Raw genomic sequence first — 22,444 nt, 5'->3', positions numbered from 1 at the left:
CTGGGCCTCATAGAATGCTCCTTCTCAGAACACAGCTGTCATGCTCCAAAAAGCCAAAGCCACATGGAGGGGCGACATGTAGGCATCCCAGCTGACAACCCCAGCTGAGCTTCCAGCTGACAGCCGGCATCAATTGCCAGCCCTGAGAGGTAGCCGTCTTGGACGTGAGTGTTCAGAGGACTGCAGCCCCAGCTGATATCTGACTGGGCCCACATGAAAGGCAATAACGCATGTAAAGTGCTTAATGGGGCCTAGCACTTCCTAAGGCCATTACTCCTAGCACTGTGACTATTCTTGCTCTCTGCCAGATCCCAATTTCAGAAGATTCTCTCATGCCACATCTCACACTAGGAGACCTGGATTCGAGCTCTGCTCCTGACCTGCTGGAGGACCCTAGGCCAGCCTCGTCCCCCATGCCCCTCAGTAGACTCATCTGTAGACTCGACCACAACTCACTAGCTGTGTGATCTTGGACCAGGGCCATGGGCTATCCGAGCCTGTTTCCTTGATGCAAAATGGGGATAATTGTCCCCACCCACTAAGACTAGTGTAAAGATTAGAGATGGCGACTCTAACATGCCAGCCCAGGCCTCATTTTCTCTCACCAGGACCACTGATCCAGCCTTCTTCCTGGCCTCCTGGCTTCCCATCTTGCTCTGATATGGGTCCTTGAGGGATCTTCCCAACTCAACATCTGGCCCTGGCCCTCCCCTGCTCAAAAGCCTTCCATGGCTCCCACCATTCCCAAGAGAAAATCCAGCTCCTTAACCTGGCATTTGAAGTCTCACCTTGTCTCACATCACCCTGTTGCTTGCAGTCCTATCAGAAGCTGGGCCTTTGCACAAGCTTCTCCCTCTGTCTCTAGCACATTCTCTCTTCCCACCAGCAAATTTCCCTATCTCCTCCTCCAGGAAGCCTCCCCTGATGCCCCCTGCCTGAGTTAGGTGCCCCTCTTAGAGGCTATCACTTTCCATTATAATCTTCATTTACCTGGGCCAGGACCAGCTGTGTCCAGGTCTGTCATCCCTGCAGCCCAGGAGGCCCACAGGGTAGGGCCTGGGCCTAACTCATTTTGGGGTCCCTCCCCGACATTACCCAGCACAGGGCCTGCTGCTGGGCAAGGGCTGAGGAATGCTGGATGAAGGAATGAGGAAATGCACAAAAGACAGAATATTGAAGTTGGCAGCTCTCCCTCAGCTCTGACTAGAGTCCTAGAGAACATAACAGACCCCGAGCCATGGTCTGGGGAATTCAGAAGAACCATTCAGTCAGACTAGGCAACCAGACCTCCCAGAGTCCTACCAGACTCAACCAAACTATAAAGCTCACACAAGTACATTTTTGTCAAGTGCCTGCTGGATGCCAGCTCACCATCTGTCTTCCCTGTTTCCACCCAAAGTTCAAGGTCTCCTATTTCCACCCAACATGGGCCCAACATCCATGCTATCCTGAACAGAGATCCAACCACAAAACCCCCTGCTTTTCAAAAGCAGATGACTCTTATTCATGAGGATGTATGAGGACTGGGTACAATAAAGTGTGAACGTGGTCAGTGGCTTATTTCTTAATAGATAAGAGAACATATTGGTTCTTAGAGATGATAGGCATTGGGAAGGATGAGAGATCAAGGAGAGTCTGAAAGTCTCCCAGACTCCACCCTATCCCAACATCCAGCTAGTTGGTTCCCAAGTCTCATTCGTGAAATGCCACAAACATCTCTCAGTGCTCTCCGCGCCTCTCCACCGCCTCAGTTACCGCCACAGTTAGAACTCATCCTCTCTTGCCAAATTAGCACACCAGGATCCCAGTCTGCCCTCAACCTAGCCTGAGAGCAAAGCCCCACTCCTGCTCAAAATCTGTCTGTGGCTCCCCTTCAATCCCAAGAAAAAAGCCAAACTGCTCTACATGAACTTCAAAGCCCTTCTTCCCCTGCGTGTGGCGCCCTCCTCACCTCCCAGCCAACAGTCCAGCCAAACCTAGACACGGCTCCTGAGACACACCAGCCTCTCTTTTGTCTTCACAGAGGCTGTTCCCTTTTCTCACCCAGTAAATTCCTATGCATGCTTCAGAACCCTACTCCAGTGCCTCCTCCTCTGTGACCCCCAGAAGAGTCTTCTCACTCCCCTAGGCCCATCTATCTAACCCTACACCTCCTTCTGTCTCAGCCCTGTGCACACTGGGGCTCTTCAAAGCCGGAGGATAATTTATACCCCCAACACATACACAAACTTCCATTCTGTTCTCAACTGCCAGACAGGAATGGTTCCCCAGCTGGGCACAGACACATATTCCCAAGAAACATGCTTCATCCATACCCCACACAACAGCCATAGATAATAATACATAAAACATAGACCATGTCTTTTCCCTGTTCAAAATCCTTGCATGGCTCTCCATTGCCCCCAGATAAAGACCAAGTGCCACAGCCTAGAAAAGGAGGCCCTGCATAATCTAGGCCCTGTCACACCTCTGGCCTTTGCCCAGGACCTCCTCTGGGGGACCCCCACCTCTCCTTGGAGGCCAAATCCTACATCCACTGCCAAGAGAGGCCTTCCTGGACTTCTCTGGCCACTACTGTCTTTGGACTTCTACCTCTCTATTGCCCTCAGGACACAGCTCAAAATGACAATACACCTCAAAATACACCCTCGGCCTCCCACCAACCTCCAGCCTCTGGCTCATGGTTTCTCTTTTTGTATTCTGTGTTGCAGCACACTGCATTTCTAGTTCCTCAAAAGCAGCACACCCTCCTGCATCCAATCCTTTGCACGGGCTATTCTCCTCGCCTGTAACACCCCTTTGCTCCCTCCTACACATGCCTCGGCTCTCAGCTATCACCCAGGCTAATGGACATCTTCTCTGGGCTTCCCACTCCCTGGGGGTGGGTTTGCTTTCCCCACTGGACTGGGAACCCATGAGGATAGGGCTGGTGGCTTTGCAGGGCTGTTCCCTTGCCCTGCAACCCTCCTCATCCTCCTAGCTGGTTCCTATTGGCCTTTTCGGTCTCATCTCAGACATGTGCTCCTCCAGGAAGACCTTTCTCCCACTCCCAGGTCAGGCACCTCCTCTGGGCTCCCCCAGGCCTGTGGGGTTCCTCCATCACAGTCCCAACCTCTGGGCTATCACTGTCTATTAATGTCTTTGTCTCCCCCACTGGATGCCAAGCCCCAAGTCATTGGGGATTGCTAGAACTGCCTTGGTCTCTGCTATGTCTCGGTGGCAAATACAATGTCTGGCACATAGATGAAGGCGATGGGGTGGGAGCTGTTATTGAAGTACTTTAAAAATAACAACAGTAATAGTCCTAATACCATGTACTGAGCACTTACTACCTGACAGGCACGTTAAATACCTGTTCTCGTTTCATTTCAACAACCCTATGGGGTAGGTATTATTATCCCTACTTGGGGGGAGGGGAAACTAAACCTCAGAGACAGGAAGCCACCTGCCCAAATTCACAAAGCTAGTGTAAGAAGTGAAACCCAAATTCAAAGCCAGTTCCTATTCAGAGCCCCAGTTCTTATCAACTACTCAGAATACCACTCACTGATGCTCCTGGTTTGTAACTGTCCATCTGGGTCTGGGTGGAACTCCCCCACCGGATCTCCGGGCCTTGCAGGGCAGGGCCCAGGTTGGCTGCTGTTTAGAGCAAAGGGCCGAGACCAGAACCAGGCTCTGGGAATGTGGTGAGTGGATGAATGAGGGCACAAATGAATTATGAGTGAATGGGTGTGTGACCCACGCGGACCCACTCACCCTCGATGAGCCACTCGCAATTGCCATTGACGCTGTAGTTGCCAGCACCATCCGTCACGAAGCCTGGCGCCTCCCGCAACACTTGCCGCTGCCCCTTACAGTCCCCCGCCCAGGCCCCAGGGGACAGCGGCCCCACCACGGCCAAAGATAGAGCCAGCGCAACGGCCAGAGCCCGGCCCAGGGCCATCGCCGCCTCCAGCTCTGACCCTTACGGAAGGCACAGACCCGGGCGGACCCTCCACCGGCGTGAGGCCCTGCAAACGCGACCTCTATGGACGGGACATGGCCTTGTAGACCGGGGAGGTCCAGGAGTCGCAAACGCCGCTAAGGGAACTGCCGCTGTTGACGGGCTCTCGAAGTCGAGGGCTGGGCTCTAGAGACCCATGATAGGCCCTGTAAATGGGGTCGCTATGGACAGGGCCGACCCCTAGGGACCGTGGGAGTCCCTTATAGACACAGGCCCCCATAGGCTGGCTGACTCCATAAATGGTGTCCAGCAATTACAGGCGCGGACCTTTGCAGGCCGAAACGGACCTTAGAGACGGGTGGGTCTCCAGGGGGCGAAGAGCCCTATAGCCGGGCGGGGGACTCCATAAAGGGTGCGGGCCGGGCCGGGCCAGGCCGGGATGGTCCCGGAGAGACTCCAGCCGGGGGCGGGGCGCGACCGGGGGCCGGGGGCGGAGCCCGTCCTCAGGGGCTCGGGCCTGGGCCCCATAGACTCACTCCCTCGTTCACCCACCCGCGCCTCCCTCCGGAGTCGGATAGGCCAGATCAAAGAGACGAGGGGACACTCGGGCCAGAGCGGCCCTGGGAAGACCGCTGGGTGGGCGGGGAGGCGGGGCCGAGCGGCCGCTGTGGGAGGGAGGACGAAGAGGAGGCGAGAAGGCGCGGAGCCGCAGGTCAGAGCGGCCCTGGGAGGACTACGGAGCACCCAACCCCATCCCTCCACAAATGGAGACTTCCGGGAACATCGCCGCCTATTTGTTCCCAGACGCATGCGCAGCAGTGACCTCCTTGGTCTGCGCCGAGAGAGTTGCACATGCGCAATGCTAACATCGTAACCCAAACTCGGGGTGCGGGTGGCTGAGCGAAGCCTGTGCCACTGGAGGGCGCCTCTACCTCTGAGTGGGTAAGAGAAGGTAAAAAATAAAGGAGCGCTGCAGTAAGGGCTAGATGACTCTTTCTTCAGTGTTCCCAGCTTCTGGGTCAAAACAAAGGTCAGCTTACTGCAGGCCTTTGCCAAAATTGCGTTTCACAGAGGTCCTGAGCCTGGAACGGTCCTCGTTCGGCCGCGTCTCTGAGCACCATCAAAATGTAAAAGAGGCCATCTTATAGATAAAAACTCAATGAATCCTCTTTATTTTGGCAAGAAGGGAAAAAAGTCTTTCTGCCGGGGACCTGAGGGAGGGTCCTCGGGATAGAGATGCGGGTGGACAGAGCACGGGTCCGAGGTCACAGACATCCAAGGGAAGGTTTCAGAGTCGAGACCAGCTTCACAATATCCGTCCCGGGGGCAGTAGCTCGGGGTCGCGGAATCCTGGAGTGTCACGGGCAGGGTCCTGGCGATCGTCACTGCTGTTCCTGGGTCCGGCGGGGTCAGAGGTCTCGGAGGGGGCCAGGGGGCCGGAGGTCACGGAACAGCGGGAGCCCAGAATCCGGCGCTGCTCGGGGCAGGGGCTGAGGGAGGGGACGGGGAGAGCGGCTCCCGCGGGACCGTTTGGCACAAGAGTCGGGGTAGGTCGGGGGAGAGCGGGACACTGCGCACCCCGACCTGGGCGCGCGGGGTGGGGAGGGTCGGGAAGGCTTGGGATGGCCCAGGCCTGGGGCCGGGATAGAGCGGGCGTCCGGAGCCCGGCGGGGGCCCGGCGCGCGGCCCGTGGGGCAGGGGCGGGCAGGGCTGCTCAGACCGGGGGTGCAGTGCCCCCGGCCGTGTGCATGCTGAAGTATTCGGTGAAGCCGGTGTGGGGCGCCGCCGTCTGGGGCACAAGCGGCTGGTAGGGTGGCGTCGGGCCATCCCAGCTTGGGTCGGCCGCCTTGGGGAACCGAGTGGGAGGGGGCGGGGAGGCCGCGCCCGACTCGGCCATGGTCACCACGCGGCCCCTCGGGGCCACCGCCGCCGCCACCGCCGTCTCCTCCACCTGCTTCCCGGCCTGGGAGGGGGGTCAGGGTCAGAGGCCGTCCGGGACCCATGGGGGGCAGATGCGGCCCCGAAGGCCCGTCCCCCTCCCCCCGAGGACCCCCCTCCCCAGGTGTGGGCGCCTGTGTCAGTCAGGGAAGGAGCGGGTGGTGGGGCGCCTGGGCAACGGGGCCAGGTACTCGAGGGGCGGCGTCGGGACGCGCGGGGCGAACTCCGCGGGCGGCGGGGGAGGCGGGGGCGAGCCGCGGAAGGCGGGCGGCGGGGGCACGGCGCGGGGCGTCTGCGGAGGTGTACGCAACAGCGCCAGGACCCAGTCAGGCAGGGTGGGCGCGGGCGCCGGGGGACGGTCGCGGCGCGGCATGGGGGCGCGGGGCGTGCGAAAGGCCGGGGGTGGGCTCAGGCGCCTGGGCGCGGGGGGCGGCGGCGGGGCCGGGAGCGGGGTCAGGTACTCCAGGGGCGGCGCCAGCAGCTCCTCGGGCGCCGGGGGCGCGGGGCTTACGGAGGAGGCGGGCGGGGGGATGGAGAAGAGCTCCGTGAAGTTGGGCACCGAGTCGCTGATGAACGTCACGTTCCCATAGACGTGCTGCGGGAAGGCCTTGTCCGCCGATTCGCTCCCTCCGGGCCCCGGGGCCCCGGCCGAGGCGATCTGCGACGTGCGCACGTGATACGGGAAGTTCTTGTTGGCCGCCGACGGGCGTGTCATGATCTGGGATGAGGGACCAAGTACAGCTTGGAGAAGCGCGGTCCAGGCCTCAGGCCATCTCCATAAACATCCTACAGATTCCCCTTCACTTGACATCCCCCACACTGCCCTGCAACCCTTCAAATGGGATTAGGCGCCTCCCCAGGGTTCTCTGACCTTTTCCTTCCATCACAACTCTTGCTCCGCTGTCCGTGCTTTCCTCCATCAGAGCCCTGATCACTGAATTATCATTGACTAGTTAAGCTATAGCGTCCTGCGCTGTCTAGTACGATAGTCACTAGCCATATGTGGCTATTTAAATTTAAGTTAACCAAAATTAAACTAAAATTTTTGTTTCTCAGTCACACTAGCCACATTTAAGTGTTCAATGGCCACATGTGGAGAGTAGCTATCATGTTGGACAGCAAAACCACAGAATATTCTCATAAACACATACAGTTAAATTGCACAGCAACTGATAGACTCCAGAATGTTAACTCCATGAGGGCAGGAACTTGACTGCTCTGTTCCCTGCTGAATCCCCAATATCTTCTAGAACAGTACCTGGCACATATAAGCTCTCAATAAATATTGATTGAATGTAGAGATGTCCCCAATTAGCCAGTTAGAAAGACAGGGACTGGGTATGACACTAGCACTGCACCCAGGAAGCCCAGCACAGCCCCTCTGAGGCTGCGCTAAATAAATGAATAAGGAGCTGAAATCAATGAGCAGTGGAATGTCAGCAGTGCAGCTGTGCTGAGCTAACGTGAGCATTTTTAGGAAGGAAACTGGCTGAAGGTGAAATACAGCAGAAAGGGTACACACAGCGTTTGCTGTTCTGAGTCTGCACCCCACCTCTCAGCCCCACAACTCACTGAGTATGGGATCTGGGGCCTGTTGATTAAACTCTCTGAGCCTAACTGGGAAAAAGGGATGACAGTGCCTACTTGGAAAGATGAGGAGAAGGTGGACATGAAAACCCCTGGTGCAGGGCCTGGCACATAGTGGGTTCTCAGCGTTTCTCCTCTGTCCCTTTCTAACTTCTGCAAAGCCTCAAGATGGACCGACCCTGGAAGACAGTCTGTATCGAAGTCAGGCTCTGGGGTAGCTGATGACGGAACCCCCTGCATGGATGAGTACCTTCCCTACTCAGAGCACATGGTGGACCCCTGGCAACAGGAATTGGGGCCCTCAGTGATCCCTATTTCCTGTCTGGTTCCCTTTAATGCCAGATCTTGTGGTCTGCTGGAGAAGGACTGGGTTCAAAGTCCCTGCCCTGCCACCAAAGGCTGTGGAGTCCTGGCAGGTCACTTTCCCTCTCTTAGCTTCTCCTCTCTATATAGTGGGTCCAATGACTACTATCCATTCTGTCATGGAGCCGCTCTGACAATTTAAAAAGAGGGCAGGAATAAATACATATGGGTGTTCCTAACATGAAACAGAGGCTAGTTTGAGATAGGTGCCCACTGAATGCTTGATGGATGGATGGATGGATGGATGAATAAATATAAGATCTGTCACCAGGAAGACCAGATAAGATGTAAACCAGGGCAAAGAACAGGTTTGCTGCTGGTACCCTCCTGATGTCATTCAGCTCTATGCCTCTGGAGCCCCAGCCTGGCCCACCCCAGCTGCTGCTTCCTGAACAATGGTCTGTGATGGAGCAGCAGAGATAGGAGAATGTGTGGGGGAAGGGTAGAATAGAGACTAAGGGGCTTGTGGGAAGCAGTGGGGATACAGAAGGGAAGTAGGAGAGACTGGGGACACAGGGTCAAAAATGGGAATATGGAGAGGGGCAAAGAGTCCAGGACACAAGGTGGGAGAGAGGAATAGAAGAAGGTGGAGTCTGGGGTACACAGAGTAGCCTGCAGGAACCCAACAGGCTCTCAATAAGTGTCTGTTTAATGACTGAAGGGATGAAGTGAAGGAAATGGATCAAGAGCTCAGAAGAGAAGGTTCAGGCAGATCAATGGCGGGAAGCCTCATGCATCCTTCCTCCATAGGTTTCCCACCCCACCAGATGCCCATCCTCACCAGGAACACGCCATGGGCATACAAATGGATCCCCAGCTGGATGCCATTGACAATCTTCTCCCGGGCCCACTTGGGGATCCCAAAGTTGGCGATCAGGGCCATGACAGGAACCGCAAAGAACCTGAAGGGGATGAGGTGGGTTGGTAGAGACATTGCCCCTGCCCTCCACCCCACCCTGTGGTCCCAACTCCCTTGCCATGCATGCACACAGGCTCCAGGTGGGTCCCAAATGGGAGGGAAGCCAGTGTGACCTTCAGAAGCCAGAGGTTAAAAGGAGGCAGGAATCCCACTGGCCTGGGAAATTCTGGGGAGCAAGGACTAGGTTAAATTGAACTCAGTTCTGCCCCACCCCACATCTTGGTACCTGATAGGAAATCAATAGATGCTTGATGAATGGATTAACATATTAAATAACAACTAATGACTTACTACATGGCAGACCCGTTTCTAAGCATTTTGTGTATATAAATTCAGTTAATTCTCACAGTGACTATGAGGCAGGTACAATTTCCATGTCCATTAAACAGATGAAGAAACTGAGGCTGAGAAGTTAATTGACTTGTGTGAGGTCACACAGTTTACAAGCTTTAGAAATGTGATCTGAACCCAGGCAATCTGGCTTAGAATCTGCCTACTGCTATATTATGTTGAACAACAAAAATTACAACTAGTTTTATTGAACATTTACTATATGCCAGACACGAAGTCCTAATATATTGCCCTATGCATGCTCAAGATAACCCTTTGAAGGATATGATATATTCTTGACAAACTATACGTAAGCAGCCAGAGGCACACCTTTTTTTTTTTTTTTTTTTTTTTACTTTGGGAAAGTAATTTTTTCCAGGTCACTCAGGGAGTAGTGGCCGATTCTGGTGACAGTTTCCTGACCCGAAAGCCCATCTGCGTCACTGAGAAGGGTCTGAGTTGGGGATAGCCACTTTTGGGGAGCCCCGGACAGGAGGCAGGGACAGGTTGGGGGCCCAGCACATCTCACCAGAGGGTGTAGGCAGCAAAGAAGGGCACGTAAAAGGGTTGCTTCTCTGGGAAGTGGCGCAAGGAGACGAGCACGGCGTAGCAGAACCACACGTAAGCTGCCACCTGCAGCCCGATGAGCCCGTAGCCCGCTGGTGACTCATACGTATATAGTACCTGGCCCGGGTCAAAGAACTGGACCCAAAGGAAAGGGTTCTTCATAGCTTTGGACTCCTGCTCTCTACACAGGGACCCAAAACCCCACCCCATTGCACCCAGGGGGCAGAGTACTTGGTCAGGACAGAAGTAGCAGGAGAGCGAAGGATGGAGTCAGAAGCATACAGAGGTAGAGAGAGAAGATGACGAAGATAGGAAGAGAATACCTCTGCTACCATGAGCCCAACAGGGAGTAAACACCATGGAGAAGCTTTCCATTTGTGTCAACTCTTATGAGGTAGGTCTTAGGATCACCCCACTTCACAGAGAGGTGAACTGAGGCTAAGAGAGACGCTTTTTGGCTAAAGTCAAAGTCAAGGTGCTATAGAGCCGTAGAGGAGTTCCTGGTGTGGCTTAGACCCTCCTAATTTTAGAGGAGCAAACAGGTCCAGAGAGGGGGGCCATCACCCAAGGTTAGCCAGCTGGGAAGTGGGGGAGTCTAAGTGGGTCTGTGTGATTCCTGAAATCTTGGTCACGACATTGAACATAAATGTGACAGATAGTGAGAGACAGAGGGAGGAGGAAGAAGCTACTCAGAGACAGAGAAAAGGGGAGGGATGCCCTTAGACAGATGGGAAGGCGGGAAATCGAAAGAGAGGATGCATGCGCCAGGAGTGGGGTGTGAGGAAGGACCAGCAGACAGCTGGAGGAGGGAAGCCACGAAAGCTCTGCGGGAACAAGCAGGGCCTGGGCAGTGGCAGGTGACACTCACCTTGGCCTCATAGATGAGCAGCACCACGTGGGTAAGGGTGTACAGGGTCATGTAGACAGATAACTTCACAGAGCCCGAGTGGCTGATGCGGCCCCTGGCGGCAGGCCATGAGAGGAGATGGCAGGGGTGGAGCCGTCAGGGAGGAGGGGGCGACCACCCCCCAGACCCTCTCCCTAGCCCAGCCGCCTCCCATCCCCAGCACTCCCTCCCAACCCAGCCTGGGCACCGTGTCACCGTGAATCCCTTCCCCAGAAGGATGAGCATCAGCAGGAAGATGAGGAAGCTGGAGGAGAAGAGCAGCTTGGCTGGGAGAAGGGAGGAGAGGGCGGCTCAGACATAGTCGGAGAGGATCCCGAGTGCCCACCCTGGCCCCCGTCATTCTCACCCAAGATCTTCAGACTCTCGTTGCCAATGCCATCAGTGGCATACTGGCCCCAGTAGATGCAGAAAAACAGGAGGCTTAGGACTGAGGGGAGGATGGGCAGAGAGAGGAAAGGACAGAAACTGTCTTTGGGGCATCCCTGATCCCTAGCACTGTGATCCAGGTGACCAGAACCCTTCTCTGTCCCCATCAGGATTCTAGACCGTTTACTCCCACTGACCTAGGAGTCCAAGCCCTCAGCCCCTCCTCTCCCAGGACCCAGGAATCCAGGCCCCCAGCCCCTCCTCCCTCAGACCCAGGAGTCCAGGCCCCCAGCCCCTCCTCCCTCAGACCCAGGAATCCAGGCCCCCAGCCCCTCCTCCCTCAGACCCAGGAGTCCAGGCCCCCAGCCCCTCCTCCCTCAGACCCAGAGGTTCAGGTTCCCAGCCCTTCTTCCCTCAGGCCTGGGTATCTGGGCCCCAAGTCCCGACTTTCAGAGAACTCAAAAGTTGAGATACTCTAAACCTCACCCTCCACTCCTGCTGCGGCCATAAACATTTTATAAGTTGTGTGGAGTAACTGACGACCTTTCAGCAAATCTAGAACGGGTAGGGTAGGGATAGGCTGTTCACAGACAGAATGGGAGAGCAGCTCATCTCCCCCTCGCCTGCCATGTCCTAGCCTCCCCACACCATGTGCTGGACTCACATCCAAAGTAACAGGAGAGGAAGAAGATGAAGATGAAGATGAGGAGGAAAGTCACATCTGTCTCCAGGATCCCTGTACATGTGGCAGAAGGAGGAAACAGTTCATTTGGGCTGGGTGTCCCTCAGCAGGCACCCAGCTCTGGGCTCGGGGTCCCCATATGCTCACCAAACTCATCAGCCGAGAAATGCCTCGTCCAGAAGGACTTGCCGTTGGTGAGAACCATCTCGTACTCCAGCTGCAGCCCATCTCCCTGTGGGGAGTGTGGAAGCCTAAGGGGGGCTCTGGGCAGATAGGGGGTCCGCAGAAGGGCAAGGAGGAGAAAGTCCACCCTCTTACCCCACACTTGCTGAGTGCAATGTACCACCACCTTTCACGCACTGAGCGGAAGCTGCGGCCACTGGAGCAACTCAGGTAGCGTGTTCCCTCCTCCGACACCACCTGGGGAGGAGTGAGAAGCTGAAGGCCGGCCGTGTCTGCCACCCCCATGTCTGCCACCCCCGGGCCCTTGACCTTCAGCACCTGCCCAGTCCCCCGGGCTCGGCCCATACCTGACAGCCTGACCAAGCATACTGGGTTGTGAGATTGATGACCTGGTTGTTCTCGGGCCTGATCACTGACTCCTTGGCCAGGCAGTCCTGGGGAGGCAGGGACATGGTCACTCCCTGACCAGCTGTGACCTTCCTTCTCCCCTTCTTGTATGCCCTGCTCACAGCCCTCACCTTGTCCCCAGCCTTGTACACGGCTGGCCACTGGGATGGGTCGTCAAAATAGAGGAGGATGTTCTGACAGCACTTGGCCTGCAGACCCAGAGATTTCAGGGTTTGGAGGAGGTGGGGAGCTGGGGGAGCCCTTGCCTCAGGAGACCAAGGGAGTGTCCAGCTTCAGTGTGGGAGTGGTTGGAAAAGGCTCACCTCAGGGTATCGGAAACGGAAGTCTAATCGGCCGTAATCGGAGAGGAAGCAAAATCTCGTCAGGAACATCCAGTCCTAAAAAAGGGGCCCAGTCAAACCCTCTTCTGAGTCCTTTGAGAACTCTGTGTGACTCCACAGACCCCCAACTTTTCTTCCCTACCCTCAGTACCTAGTTTCCCAAGAAGCATAAGGGGAACAAGTCACCCCCAAAATTCTTCTGTGATCCCTTCACCTTGGGTCCAGGATTCCTGCCTCAGATGCCCCCCAAGTTTCCTCCCCTTCCCTCAAACACTTTTCCCATATCCCAGGCTCTCTGAGAAAGACCTGGAGGCCCAGATCCCCATCCCCGCCACTTTCTGTCCCAGACACCCTCCGACTGGTATCCCCCATAATCCACACACCATCCCACGACGGTACCACTGACCACCCTGCGTTGTGAAATATTCCAGGCCCTCTCCTGGTCCTGAGCAGGAGCTTGGACTCACTGCGGAGTGAAAAGTGCTGTCCCTTCAGCACCACGTCGGCGTCCCTTCACCCCGACCCCAAACTCCCACTCTACCAACCCGGCCCTGCTCCCCACCCAGCTCTGACCTCAATGTCCCTCCTACAACCGCCCAGTCTCCTCTGGACCACAAGGCTCCCCTCGGCCTCAACCCTGACCCGGTCCCCCATCAACCCCGACCCCCACCCCAGCGGCTCTCCAGGTCCGCCCAGGAGGGGCGGCTTGGGGCCTGGCGGCCCTCTCCCCCGCCCCTCCCTCCGTCCCTTCCCCGGGGGGCCCGACGGGTGGGAGGGAAGGGCTCGGCGAGCTCACCTCCTTGGAGCTGAGGTTGCCCCGCACGTACTTGGCCCGGGCGCGGGGCGGCAGTGGCAGCAGCAGGAGCAGCAGCGGCGGCAGCAGGCGGCGCAGAGCGGGTGCGCGCGGGGGCTCCATTCCGCCCGCTCCGGCCCCGGCCCCGGCTCCGCTCCGGCTCCCGCTCCGGCCCGGCGACGGCAGCGAGAGCGCGCGGACCGGCAAGCGCGCGCCCCCGATTAAAGGGGCCGCTGGGCGCCGCGCTCCCCGCCCCCTCCTCCGAGGTGGCCCAGTCGGGCCCCTTTTGAATCCCCGTGGGAGAGGACGCGCCTTTCCCATCCTGTCCACCCAGGCCTAGCTGCCGTCTCCCCTCTGGGAGTCTCCAGCTCCCTGTGTCCTAAACCAAACTCACCTTCCCCCAAGCTGTGCCTCCTCCAGACTGCCGTCTCTAAAGGGCCCACAACTGCCAGACCCCAATTCTGTCCTGACCTCCCCGCAATTTAGTCCACAAACTGCTCATCCACTCCCCCAAGCCATCCATCCCCTGTTGGGTCCACCTGAGGTGTCAGCGTTCCAGACCCCTTGCACTGTTACGTGCCAAGAGAGAGACAGAAAGGGAAAAACCACTTATTCTGGGTCACACAACACTGAGGTGGCAGAGAGCCCTCCGCCTCAACCACTGCACCCCCTGCCTGACCCTGTCCTGTCACTGCTTACAAGGTTGTGCGACTGGGTTGCTGAGACAGAGGTGTTAAGCAGCTCATTAATCAGACTCAAATAAGTTGCCTGGGTTCAAATCACAGCGTTGCCTCTTTCTCGCCATAAGACCTCAGCCAAGTCACAGCCCTGTTATCTCCCAGTCCAGTCCCTTCCAAACTAAGGTGGTACCCAGCTAGTTTCCCAGTGGCAATGGGGAACCCTGAAAAAGCTTCACAGTGTAGCTTCCAAGGCCCTGGGTTTTGGATTTTCCTGATCAGATTCCAACATAGTTCTAGCTTCATCCCTCCCCATCCACTGCAAAGAATTTACTGCTCTTCAAAATACATTTTTAAATTCTCTAAGCCAGGGGGCAAGCAGGAAACATAAAAGAGTGATACACTTTCAAGGGAGAGTGTGGGTCCCAATGAAAGGGGGCCTCTGCTACTTGGCTTGAGCCAGTTGTTGCTGGGGGGATAACAGGTGGGGTGCCAAATCATTTTCCTTTTTTCTTTATATTTTTGTTTTTAGAAGCCAGAAATGCAATTCTTTTTCTTTAAAAAGGAAACTGTCTGATTTATAACAATAGGCAATTGATTTCAAAAATTTTAAATATATCATGGGCCAAATCAAAAAGTCTGTGGGCCAGATTCAGGCCATCTGCTATTCCTGCCCTAACCATGCTCACACACTGTTCTGCTGCTCAGCAGACCCGGAGCCCCTCAATGGCAGAGCCCCGATGTGACCCTCTAGATCTCGGCATGGTCTACAGATATGGGCTGAATGAAAATGGTCCCACATCCCCTATTCACCCTCCTCCAGGCCTTGCATATACTGTTCCCCTTGCCTGAAATGTTCTTTTCCTCCTTTACTAGCAAGTTTCTACCAATCTTGAGAAATACAAGGGTCGGTGTCAGCTCTTTTATTAAGACCTTCCTCATCCCTGGGGCAGAGCCTATACTCCATCCTTGGACTCCTCAAGCCCCTGTACCTCTCTCTCCCAGTTGCAACCACTGGGGCTGGGACTGTCTGTACCCACCACTGGACTGGGAATCTCCTGGGGACAGAGCCTATCTCACTCACTCTGGGACCCCAGCATTGCCAGAGCCAGGAGTCTAGCACATTGTTGCCTTCCATGGGTGAACGTTTTGGACTGACTGAAGCCCTAGGTTTCTCCAGCCTGCTGGCCCCTCAGGCCCTAGGAAGGTGATAAGTGACAGCATCTTCCCCTCTATTTTGGACCCAGAACTCAGAGCTAAGATAAGCTGCTCTCGAGTCAGCCATTCACTAAAAATCAAGCGGGCCAGGAAGAAGATACTTTATTGAGGTGATTGGAAGTGCAGGATTCCTGCCCCCATCCCAGCATTAGCCCTCTCAGTACAATCTCATGGGTGGAAAGGACCAGGCCTCTGGGCTGCTCTGAGTCACCAACCAGGAGAGGCTGGGCTGCAGGACGGGGGGGTTGGGACTCCAGTCCAGGGCAGAGGTTCGGGGCAACAAGGGTGATGGCAGGTGAGGCAGGGGCTGTTGTGTGCGAACCTCCCAGGGCAGGGGAGGGGGTGGTGTGGCTACCAGCCAGATGCTTTTCAGCAGGTCAAAGGCAGTTGGGGGGCCCCAGGCCACCCCAGATGGCGAAGACATTGAGGGCAATGGGGGTAGCCAGGGAGTTTTCGGTGGTGCCACGCTCACCCTGTGTGTAGCAGGAATGCTGGAGGTGTGAGGCATGGTAAAGGTGAATGAGTTTGTCCCCTGTCGCCTCCTCTCCCCTGGGGCCTGCTCAGGGCTGTTGACCCAGGAGGGTGTCATTCTTCGTCTCTCAGGGCCCCGAGGCTTGGTCCCTGGCACAAAGAAAAGAAGCATGGAGGGGCAGCTGGGCTAGAACAGACAAGGGGAAGGGAACACAAGGAACAGGAGGTGGGCTCACCTGACAAGGGTGGCTGGCAGCCCCGGAGCACCACCATAAGGTCAGGCACACAGCCATGGCAGGCCTGTAAGGTACCCACGATGGCGTCCCTGGCCTCTTGCACTAGGTTCCTCCTGGGGAAGGCCTGTGGCAGAATCAGATGACACTGCAGCTCCGCCAGCAGCTGCCCCAAGCCAGGGAGCTTGGGAGGACTAGGTGGGCCTGGGCCCGAGCCTCCAGGCACCTGGTTCTCCTTGCCTCTTGCCTGTGAGGCTGGTTCTCTGGCCCTGTCTGGGCTTGGGGAAGGCTTGGTAGTCAGTGTGGGGGTGACTGGATCCAGGGACCCGCTGCTCAGCAGCCGTGCCACATCCAGAGATTTCACCTCGTGGTTGAAGAGGCCCCGGTGCTCCCTGCTCAGCCGGCCCTGGGTGATGACCACCAGCTTGGAGGCAGTAGGGCCCACGGGATCCCGGAGGGCTAAAGGTGGATTCCGACTGGCCACAGGAGGATCCTGGCGGGCCAATGGCCGGCGGCTGCCCACCAAGGCCTCATTACGTTCCCGCCTGGTCTTCCGACGGCGGACCCGACCAGGTTTCTCAGCCCTCTGGAAAGGCTGGGTGGCTGGTGCCCGGGTGTCCATGGCGTCCTGGAAGATAAAGACAGTCATCAGCATGCATGCAGGTAAGTGAGGGACCTAAAAGTGAGTAGTAAGAAGAGATGCTTTGGGGTGAAGTGGGAGTACTATTTGGAGAAATGAGATGAGAGAAACAAGTGTGCGAAGAGGGATGGGAAAAGGCTTGGTCAGGGAAGGAGTCACAGGGGTGGGGTGTAGTCAAGGGAGCCACGGTGAGGGGGGAGATTTGTTAGGGAATACAGAAAGAGTAATAAGGAATAGGAACGTGAGGAAAATACCTAACGGATGGGGACGAGAAAGGGATCATGAGACTGGAGGGATCTGGTGGACCAAAAAGGGATTTTGGACAGAAGAGAAATCCTGGGGCTGAGGAGGTGCTGGAGAGCGCAGAAAGGGGAGCGATATGGTCAAGAAAAAAAGGAAGACAGGAGAGAGTGACAGCAAAAGAGAAGTTGGACAGAGAAAGCCTGAAGGACACAGAAAGGGTGACAGAAGAGCTATCGCAGACTGGGACCTGGTCACGGGGGTTGGGGGAGTGAGGCTGGAGAAGAGGCAAAAGTGGGGCAGTTGAGGTAGATAAAGGGGGGGGTTACGGTCGGTGAAGGGAAGTGGGGGAGGAGCATTTCACCTTCTTCTGCCCAAAGAACCCAGCGCCCTGCCCACCCCACGTGGCTGTGGGGGCTCAATGGCTTCTTTTCGGTGGCGACCCTAGCTTACTGAGCCTGGCCCTCTTCCGGGATGCCTCAGGCCAGGTGTCCTGCGCATGCGCGCGCCCCTCCCACGCCCTTTCGCTTCGCTGCGTCTTAGACGCTCGAGGCTCAGGGGCTCGAGGCTCAGGGGCACGTGCCACAGGCCTAGAGTGCCGGTTATAGCCCCATCCCTCCCAGCATCACTTTCGGAAACCTCTCATTTGTCCTTAGGCACCTCCCAGCCACCAATAGGCTGTGAGGTCCACTAGGCCCGCCCCCTTCCTGAATGCTGATTGGTTTAGAGATCTATGGGCGGGCTTTCTGTCTGGGACTTGAGAGAAGGCCTGGCGTGAAGGACCATGGTACATCCGGTGCACAGGCAGTCCCCAGTGCTCAAAGATAGACTCCATACCTAGAGAATCAGTATAGCATCGTCATTCAGAGCTAGGCTCTGGAGCTGTACTACCTAGGTTCAAACGCCCAGATTGCTACATTTGAGCTGTGTGACCTTGGAGAATTGTGTAACTGCTCCAAGCCTTACTTTTCTAATCTGTAAAATGGGTTTTGTAATAGTATGTCCTTCATTCGGTTGCTGAAAGTATGAAATGAGCTAACACCTAACTTAAAACAGCGCTTGGTGAATGAATATCTCGAAGCTTTGTTTCTCACTAAGCCTTGCTTCAGGAACTGCCTCTACCTCTCCAACTTATCTTTCTGCACTTGTCTCAGTAGACTTCAAAAGCAGGCTATGCCAGAGCATTCCGCATGCCCAATAAACTATATTACTTGTGTAATATTGCTTGCCCAACCTTCATGATCTTTCAAAACCTAATTCAGATACTACTCCTAGGACACCCCACACCGTCAGAGTCCTTCTCTGCCTCCTCCCTAGAGATCCCCAGTTCCTCCCTTAATCGCAACCTTGATCCTTCTCTCAGCTCTGTGTCTGAATCTGTCTCCCCGAACACACTGGGACAAGGCCAGGATCTAACCCATTAATTTAATATTGATTTAACAAGTACTTGTGAGCAGGCACAGTACTTGGTACTATGAGTTAGACCCTGTTCCAGACAAGTGGATTGAGGCAAAACATAAATAAGACTAATCTATCTCAGTATCAACCTACCTAGAAGGAATGAATAGATAGGAAGGTCCCATCTGGGAATATAGCCAGGTCTAGGGGTGTGTGGTCCCCTAGAACAGGGAGATTGGGAAGACTTAAGGTCTTCCTCAAAGTCTTCAACCTTAGGTGGCCTTGGCTGTGGATGTAGGTTTCAGAGCCCAGACACACCCAGCTGAAGTTGTTGGTCCGCTGTAGGTTTAGGAAGGGGAGCACAGGCCACAGATCTGCAAGATGAGCTGCTGTGGGAGGTTCGCCAGGCTGGACCTGGGCCTTGCAGCGTCTCTAATTTCCTCTCTTTTTTTGCACCTTCTTCTGCCCTCCTTGTAGGGCCAGTGACGTCTGTAATGCAAAAACGTATTGTTTAGATTTTATGCCACAAAACTGCTGTTTTTGAGCAGGGGAGGCCCTTGAGCAGATAAGCTCACTAAAGTCCTGGAGCCGCGTTAGAGTGTCTCCTTACAACTGAGCCTCTAATGTTCACGTTTTGCCATCTTCCTTTACTCTCTTCCACATCAGTAAAAACTGGGAGCGTCCCCGCCTAGCCAGGTGTATACGAGCCACCCCTTCAAAGGATCCAAGAATGGTCTTGTCCACTCACTCCCCTCCCCCCACCACGTGAATGGGACACACGCACGCACGCGCGCTAGATAGTCCACTCACGCCCCTCCCCCCAATACGTGAATGGGACACAACACACACACGCACACACACACAGTTAATAGTTCCTTCCTCACATTTCTAGCCCTTCAGCAAATGGTTTCTTCCCACGAGGCAGGGCACTAGGTTTTCCCCGCCCACTCTCGGCCTTTCAGGTAGTTCAGTCCACCCGGTGACTCCAGTGGAATGGTTTCTTCCTCCTCCCCCCACGGGTGGTGGATGGTCTCGCCTCCCCCCACCCCCAGGTGCCGGGGTAGGCTAGATGCCCCGGCCCAGGCCAGAGAGTGGGGCGCGCCCAAGCGGGAAGCACCGGACGAGCTCACTGCGCGGCCGCCGCGGGGGAAGCAACCGTTCCTGATCCACCTCCCCTCCTAAGTGAAGACTTCCGCCCCTGGAGAGGAGGCGGTGCCCGGCGGCCGTCGTCCACCGCGGGACTGCGGGCGTCCGGAAGGTCCATTGTTGCCTGAAGGGGTAAGGGTGGGCGTGGCGGAGCTACCTATTTCGAGAACACTCGAGGGCCGACCTCGCTCGCTCTTCCTGCAGGAGCTGCAGGCGCCAAGATGAGCGGAGAGGGCAACCCAGCCAGCAAGCCCACGCCAGTGCAGGACGTGCAGGGCGACGGTCGCTGGATATCCCTGGTGAGCGAACCCACCCGCGACACTCAGGAGTCGGGATGGGGGTGGGGGGCTCAAGAATTCAGCTGGTTCGTGCGACTGTCACTACCTGATTGGAAAACTGAGGGCAGTTGGGGTGGTGCTGCCTAAGGAAGCAGGGCGGGGCGGGCCCAGGAGCGCGCGCGTGCCACTGACTCCCCCCTGTTCGTCCCCGCAGCACCATCGGTTCGTGGCAGACAACAAAGATAAGGAACCCGAAGTCGTCTTCATCGGGGACTCTTTGGTCCAGCTAATGCATCACTGCGAGGTGAGGCCCGTCTTCCTCCTCCTGCCCCACCCAGGCCTGGGTTCTCACTGACACACTTGGATGAAACCTCAGGCTAGGCGGGATTTGAGGTACCTGAAATATCCCTCAGATAGCGCCCAGAACCCAGAATCTCCCTGTAAGGTACAACATTCTACTGAGAAGGAAATGTGTGCCCTGGCTATGTCTGGCTGGGGTTGTGTATAGTGAGCTAAGGTGAGGAGGCTCTTTATTGTTTGCTTAATGGATTTGGATTTCCAAAGGTATTGTCCTTTCCACGAAGTGAAGGCCAACAGTAATAGCTCTTCACAAAGGGGGCTTGATTATGACATCTTTCCACTAAGCAAGGTTAAACCATAATGGATTTCCTCAAAATGACGTTCAGCTGTTGATTCAATGCATAGCTCAAGCAGAATGGGTTTCTATAAAGTGAGTCTGTCTTCTATGGGGTTCAGTGAATGGGAGACTATAATAGATTTGCATAAAGTGAGGTGTGACCATATTGGGGTTTGCTCAAGGTGAAATTTAACCAGACTGCTTCCATGAAACAAGGCTCTTCCGTAATGACATTTGGTTAACATTTGGACCCCAGGTGCTGGTCCATGCTTGACAGTGCCCCTGTGCCCACACCACTTCTTGCCTACAGATCTGGCGGGAGCTTTTCTCTCCTCTGCATGCACTTAACTTTGGCATTGGCGGTGATGGCACACAGCATGTACTATGGCGGCTGGAGAATGGGGAGCTGGAACACATCCGGCCCAAGGTGAGCAGAGCTTGGGTGGACAACTAAAGCCCCCTTAGCCTGCTCCCTCACTACTGATTCATGCCTCTCTTTCCACAGATTGTGGTGGTCTGGGTGGGTACCAACAACCATGGGCACACAGCAGAGCAGGTGGCTGGCGGCATCCAGGCCATCGTGCAACTGGTGAATGAGCGGCAGCCCCAGGCCCGAGTCGTGGTGCTGGTAAGGAGGAGGGAGGGCAGGGAAAGAAGAATGGCAGTGGTCTGAGATCCCCTCCGGTGTTCTCAGACCAGAGGCAAAGTTCTGGGCAGCTTGGCGCAGAGCAGTGGCTTTCAGGCAAAATTTCACATTGAAGCTTGCTACACCCATCGAAGCAGCTGTGGATAACGAGATGTTCAGGGACCAATTAGCACTTTTTGCGCAGGGGAGCACTGGAGATTCTGGGGTGTCAAAAACGCTTGAATAACCGAAAGTTGTCAGGCATTCCTGGGGTGAATCTAGGCTCCATCACTTCTACCTGGGACGTTATTTCCTGCTCTGAAAGAGGGGTTGACCCCTTGCCATGATGTCATTTTTATGAGCAGTACTTAGACACTAGCATCAGGTTGTTAGTGAATTGGCTCAGACAGGACATCAGGCACAACTACCCTTCCAGTCCTCCAGTTTCCCATCCTTTGTAGATTCTGCACCTGGGGACTTCATGGTGGGGGTTGGAAAAGTTTGGCAGAGATGTTGCTCAGACCCACATGTTGGTAGGATGTTTTCTCACAACTCTTGGTGCCCCTCCTCAGGGCCTACTTCCGAGGGGCCAGCATCCTAACCCACTTCGTGAGAAAAACCGACGGGTGAACGAGCTGGTACGGGAGGCATTGGCTGGCCATCCACGTGCCCACTTCCTAGATGCTGACCCTGGCTTTGTGCACTCAGATGGCACCATAAGCCACCATGACATGTATGATTACCTGCACCTGAGCCGCCTGGGCTACACACCTGTCTGCCGGGCCCTGCACTCCCTGCTTTTACGCCTGCTGGCCCAAGACCAGGGTCAGGGTGTCCCCCGGCCAGAGCCCACCCCCTAAACATCTGCCTTCCGGCAACATTAAATTCTTATTCTTCAGTCTCCCGTCCGTTTCCTGCTTCGTGGCCAAGCCCATCTGGGTACGTCAACTTCAGCCCTGATCTGTGACCCTGCAGTTCTACAATGTGTTCTGTTTCTGCCCAGGGCAGGCATCACCAAACCATTAAGGCACTCTGGTTCTTGGAGTCACGTGGATTTCTACCATCACAGTAGTGCCCCAGGCAGTCATTACCAATCAGTAACACTAGGTGAAAGCAGTTTGCAATCACTACCCTATAGGGTTAGGGTCACGCAATTATTCTGGGAACAGTGGCCCAACAGTCAAAGCCCAGCTCCCAAAGGCGGCCCCCCATCTTCGCCACGCTGTTTCCCTGGCTGGAATTTCTGGTGTGCTCTGATCCTAGTTTAGGTACCACTTCCTGTGGAGTCTTCCTGACCCTCCCACCCACAGCAACCTCCACAAAGGGTACACATCTGTCTCCCGTAGGGGCACTGTCCACAGGCTCAGAGGGGTGTAACTCAGCAGCTCCCGGCCTGACTGTGGTGCTAGCTCAGGCCACATGGGGGCAGCAAGGGTCACTGAGGACACCGCAGTACTTGGGGGTCTGGTCTCCCGGCCTAGTGCCACCTCTAGGCTGAGACCTCTCAGGTCCAGCTGGAACTTCCAGGGTTCTGAACTGTTGCAACATCAGGTGTAGGCCTTCCCAAGCCCAGGT

At 55.8% G+C, this 22,444-nt stretch overlaps 4 protein-coding genes across 11 annotated transcripts in view; 1 reads left to right on the top strand and 3 right to left on the bottom strand.

Moving 5' to 3' along the window:
• The window catches only part of MEGF8 (multiple EGF like domains 8), a 37,283-nt gene extending 32,672 nt beyond the window's left edge, over nucleotides 1-4,611 (bottom strand). The window contains exon 1 of the mRNA XM_081033122.1: nucleotides 3,757-4,611. Within this exon, the coding sequence (XP_080889248.1) occupies nucleotides 3,757-3,943 (187 nt within the window). The 5' untranslated portion in view covers nucleotides 3,944-4,611. The remainder of the gene's footprint in view (nucleotides 1-3,756) is intronic.
• Nucleotides 4,612-5,086: 475 nt separating this feature from the next.
• Nucleotides 5,087-13,662, bottom strand: TMEM145 (transmembrane protein 145). 5 transcript variants are annotated; one of them, XM_081030590.1, is made up of 15 exons: nucleotides 13,310-13,644; nucleotides 12,496-12,570; nucleotides 12,304-12,381; nucleotides 12,133-12,219; nucleotides 11,921-12,022; nucleotides 11,750-11,834; nucleotides 11,585-11,656; nucleotides 11,407-11,475; nucleotides 10,901-10,981; nucleotides 10,742-10,820; nucleotides 10,516-10,609; nucleotides 9,610-9,782; nucleotides 8,613-8,733; nucleotides 6,393-6,599; nucleotides 5,087-5,433 (listed from the first exon to the last, which is right to left on the bottom strand). In XM_081030590.1, the coding sequence occupies exons 1-15, from the start codon at nucleotides 13,625-13,627 to the stop codon at nucleotides 5,353-5,355; spliced, it is 1,722 nt and encodes a 573-aa protein (XP_080886716.1). In that variant the 5' UTR covers nucleotides 13,628-13,644; the 3' UTR covers nucleotides 5,087-5,352. The 5 variants fall into 5 exon arrangements, with proteins under 5 accessions (XP_080886716.1, XP_080886713.1, XP_080886715.1 ...); XM_081030587.1 differs by having other exon boundaries at nucleotides 5,088-5,906; nucleotides 13,310-13,640; XM_081030586.1 differs by lacking the exon at nucleotides 5,087-5,433 and having other exon boundaries at nucleotides 5,929-6,599; nucleotides 13,310-13,654.
• An 851-nt stretch (nucleotides 13,663-14,513) lies between these two features.
• Nucleotides 14,514-19,461, bottom strand: PRR19 (proline rich 19). 4 transcript variants are annotated; one of them, XM_081031903.1, is made up of 4 exons: nucleotides 19,068-19,367; nucleotides 18,502-18,672; nucleotides 15,909-16,533; nucleotides 14,514-15,822 (listed from the first exon to the last, which is right to left on the bottom strand). In XM_081031903.1, exons 3-4 carry the CDS (start codon nucleotides 16,525-16,527, stop codon nucleotides 15,359-15,361), a joined length of 1,083 nt encoding a protein of 360 aa, XP_080888029.1. In that variant the 5' UTR covers nucleotides 16,528-16,533; nucleotides 18,502-18,672; nucleotides 19,068-19,367; the 3' UTR covers nucleotides 14,514-15,358. The 4 variants fall into 4 exon arrangements, with proteins under 4 accessions (XP_080888029.1, XP_080888031.1, XP_080888030.1 ...); XM_081031905.1 differs by having other exon boundaries at nucleotides 15,286-15,822; nucleotides 18,337-18,672; nucleotides 19,301-19,461; XM_081031904.1 differs by having other exon boundaries at nucleotides 15,286-15,822; nucleotides 18,337-18,672.
• PAFAH1B3 (platelet activating factor acetylhydrolase 1b catalytic subunit 3) lies at nucleotides 19,305-21,770 on the top strand. The gene is made up of 6 exons (XM_081031907.1): nucleotides 19,305-19,441; nucleotides 19,534-19,628; nucleotides 19,822-19,911; nucleotides 20,555-20,671; nucleotides 20,750-20,872; nucleotides 21,442-21,770. Exons 2-6 carry the CDS (start codon nucleotides 19,551-19,553, stop codon nucleotides 21,727-21,729), a joined length of 696 nt encoding a protein of 231 aa, XP_080888033.1. The 5' UTR covers nucleotides 19,305-19,441; nucleotides 19,534-19,550; the 3' UTR covers nucleotides 21,730-21,770.
• Nucleotides 21,771-22,444: the final 674 nt, after the last annotated feature.

This window comes from Rhinolophus hipposideros, assembly GCF_964194185.1.
Source record: "Rhinolophus hipposideros genome assembly, chromosome: 21".
Taxonomy (NCBI): domain Eukaryota; kingdom Metazoa; phylum Chordata; class Mammalia; order Chiroptera; family Rhinolophidae; genus Rhinolophus; species Rhinolophus hipposideros.
This window is presented reverse-complemented; position numbering and strand designations above follow the sequence as displayed.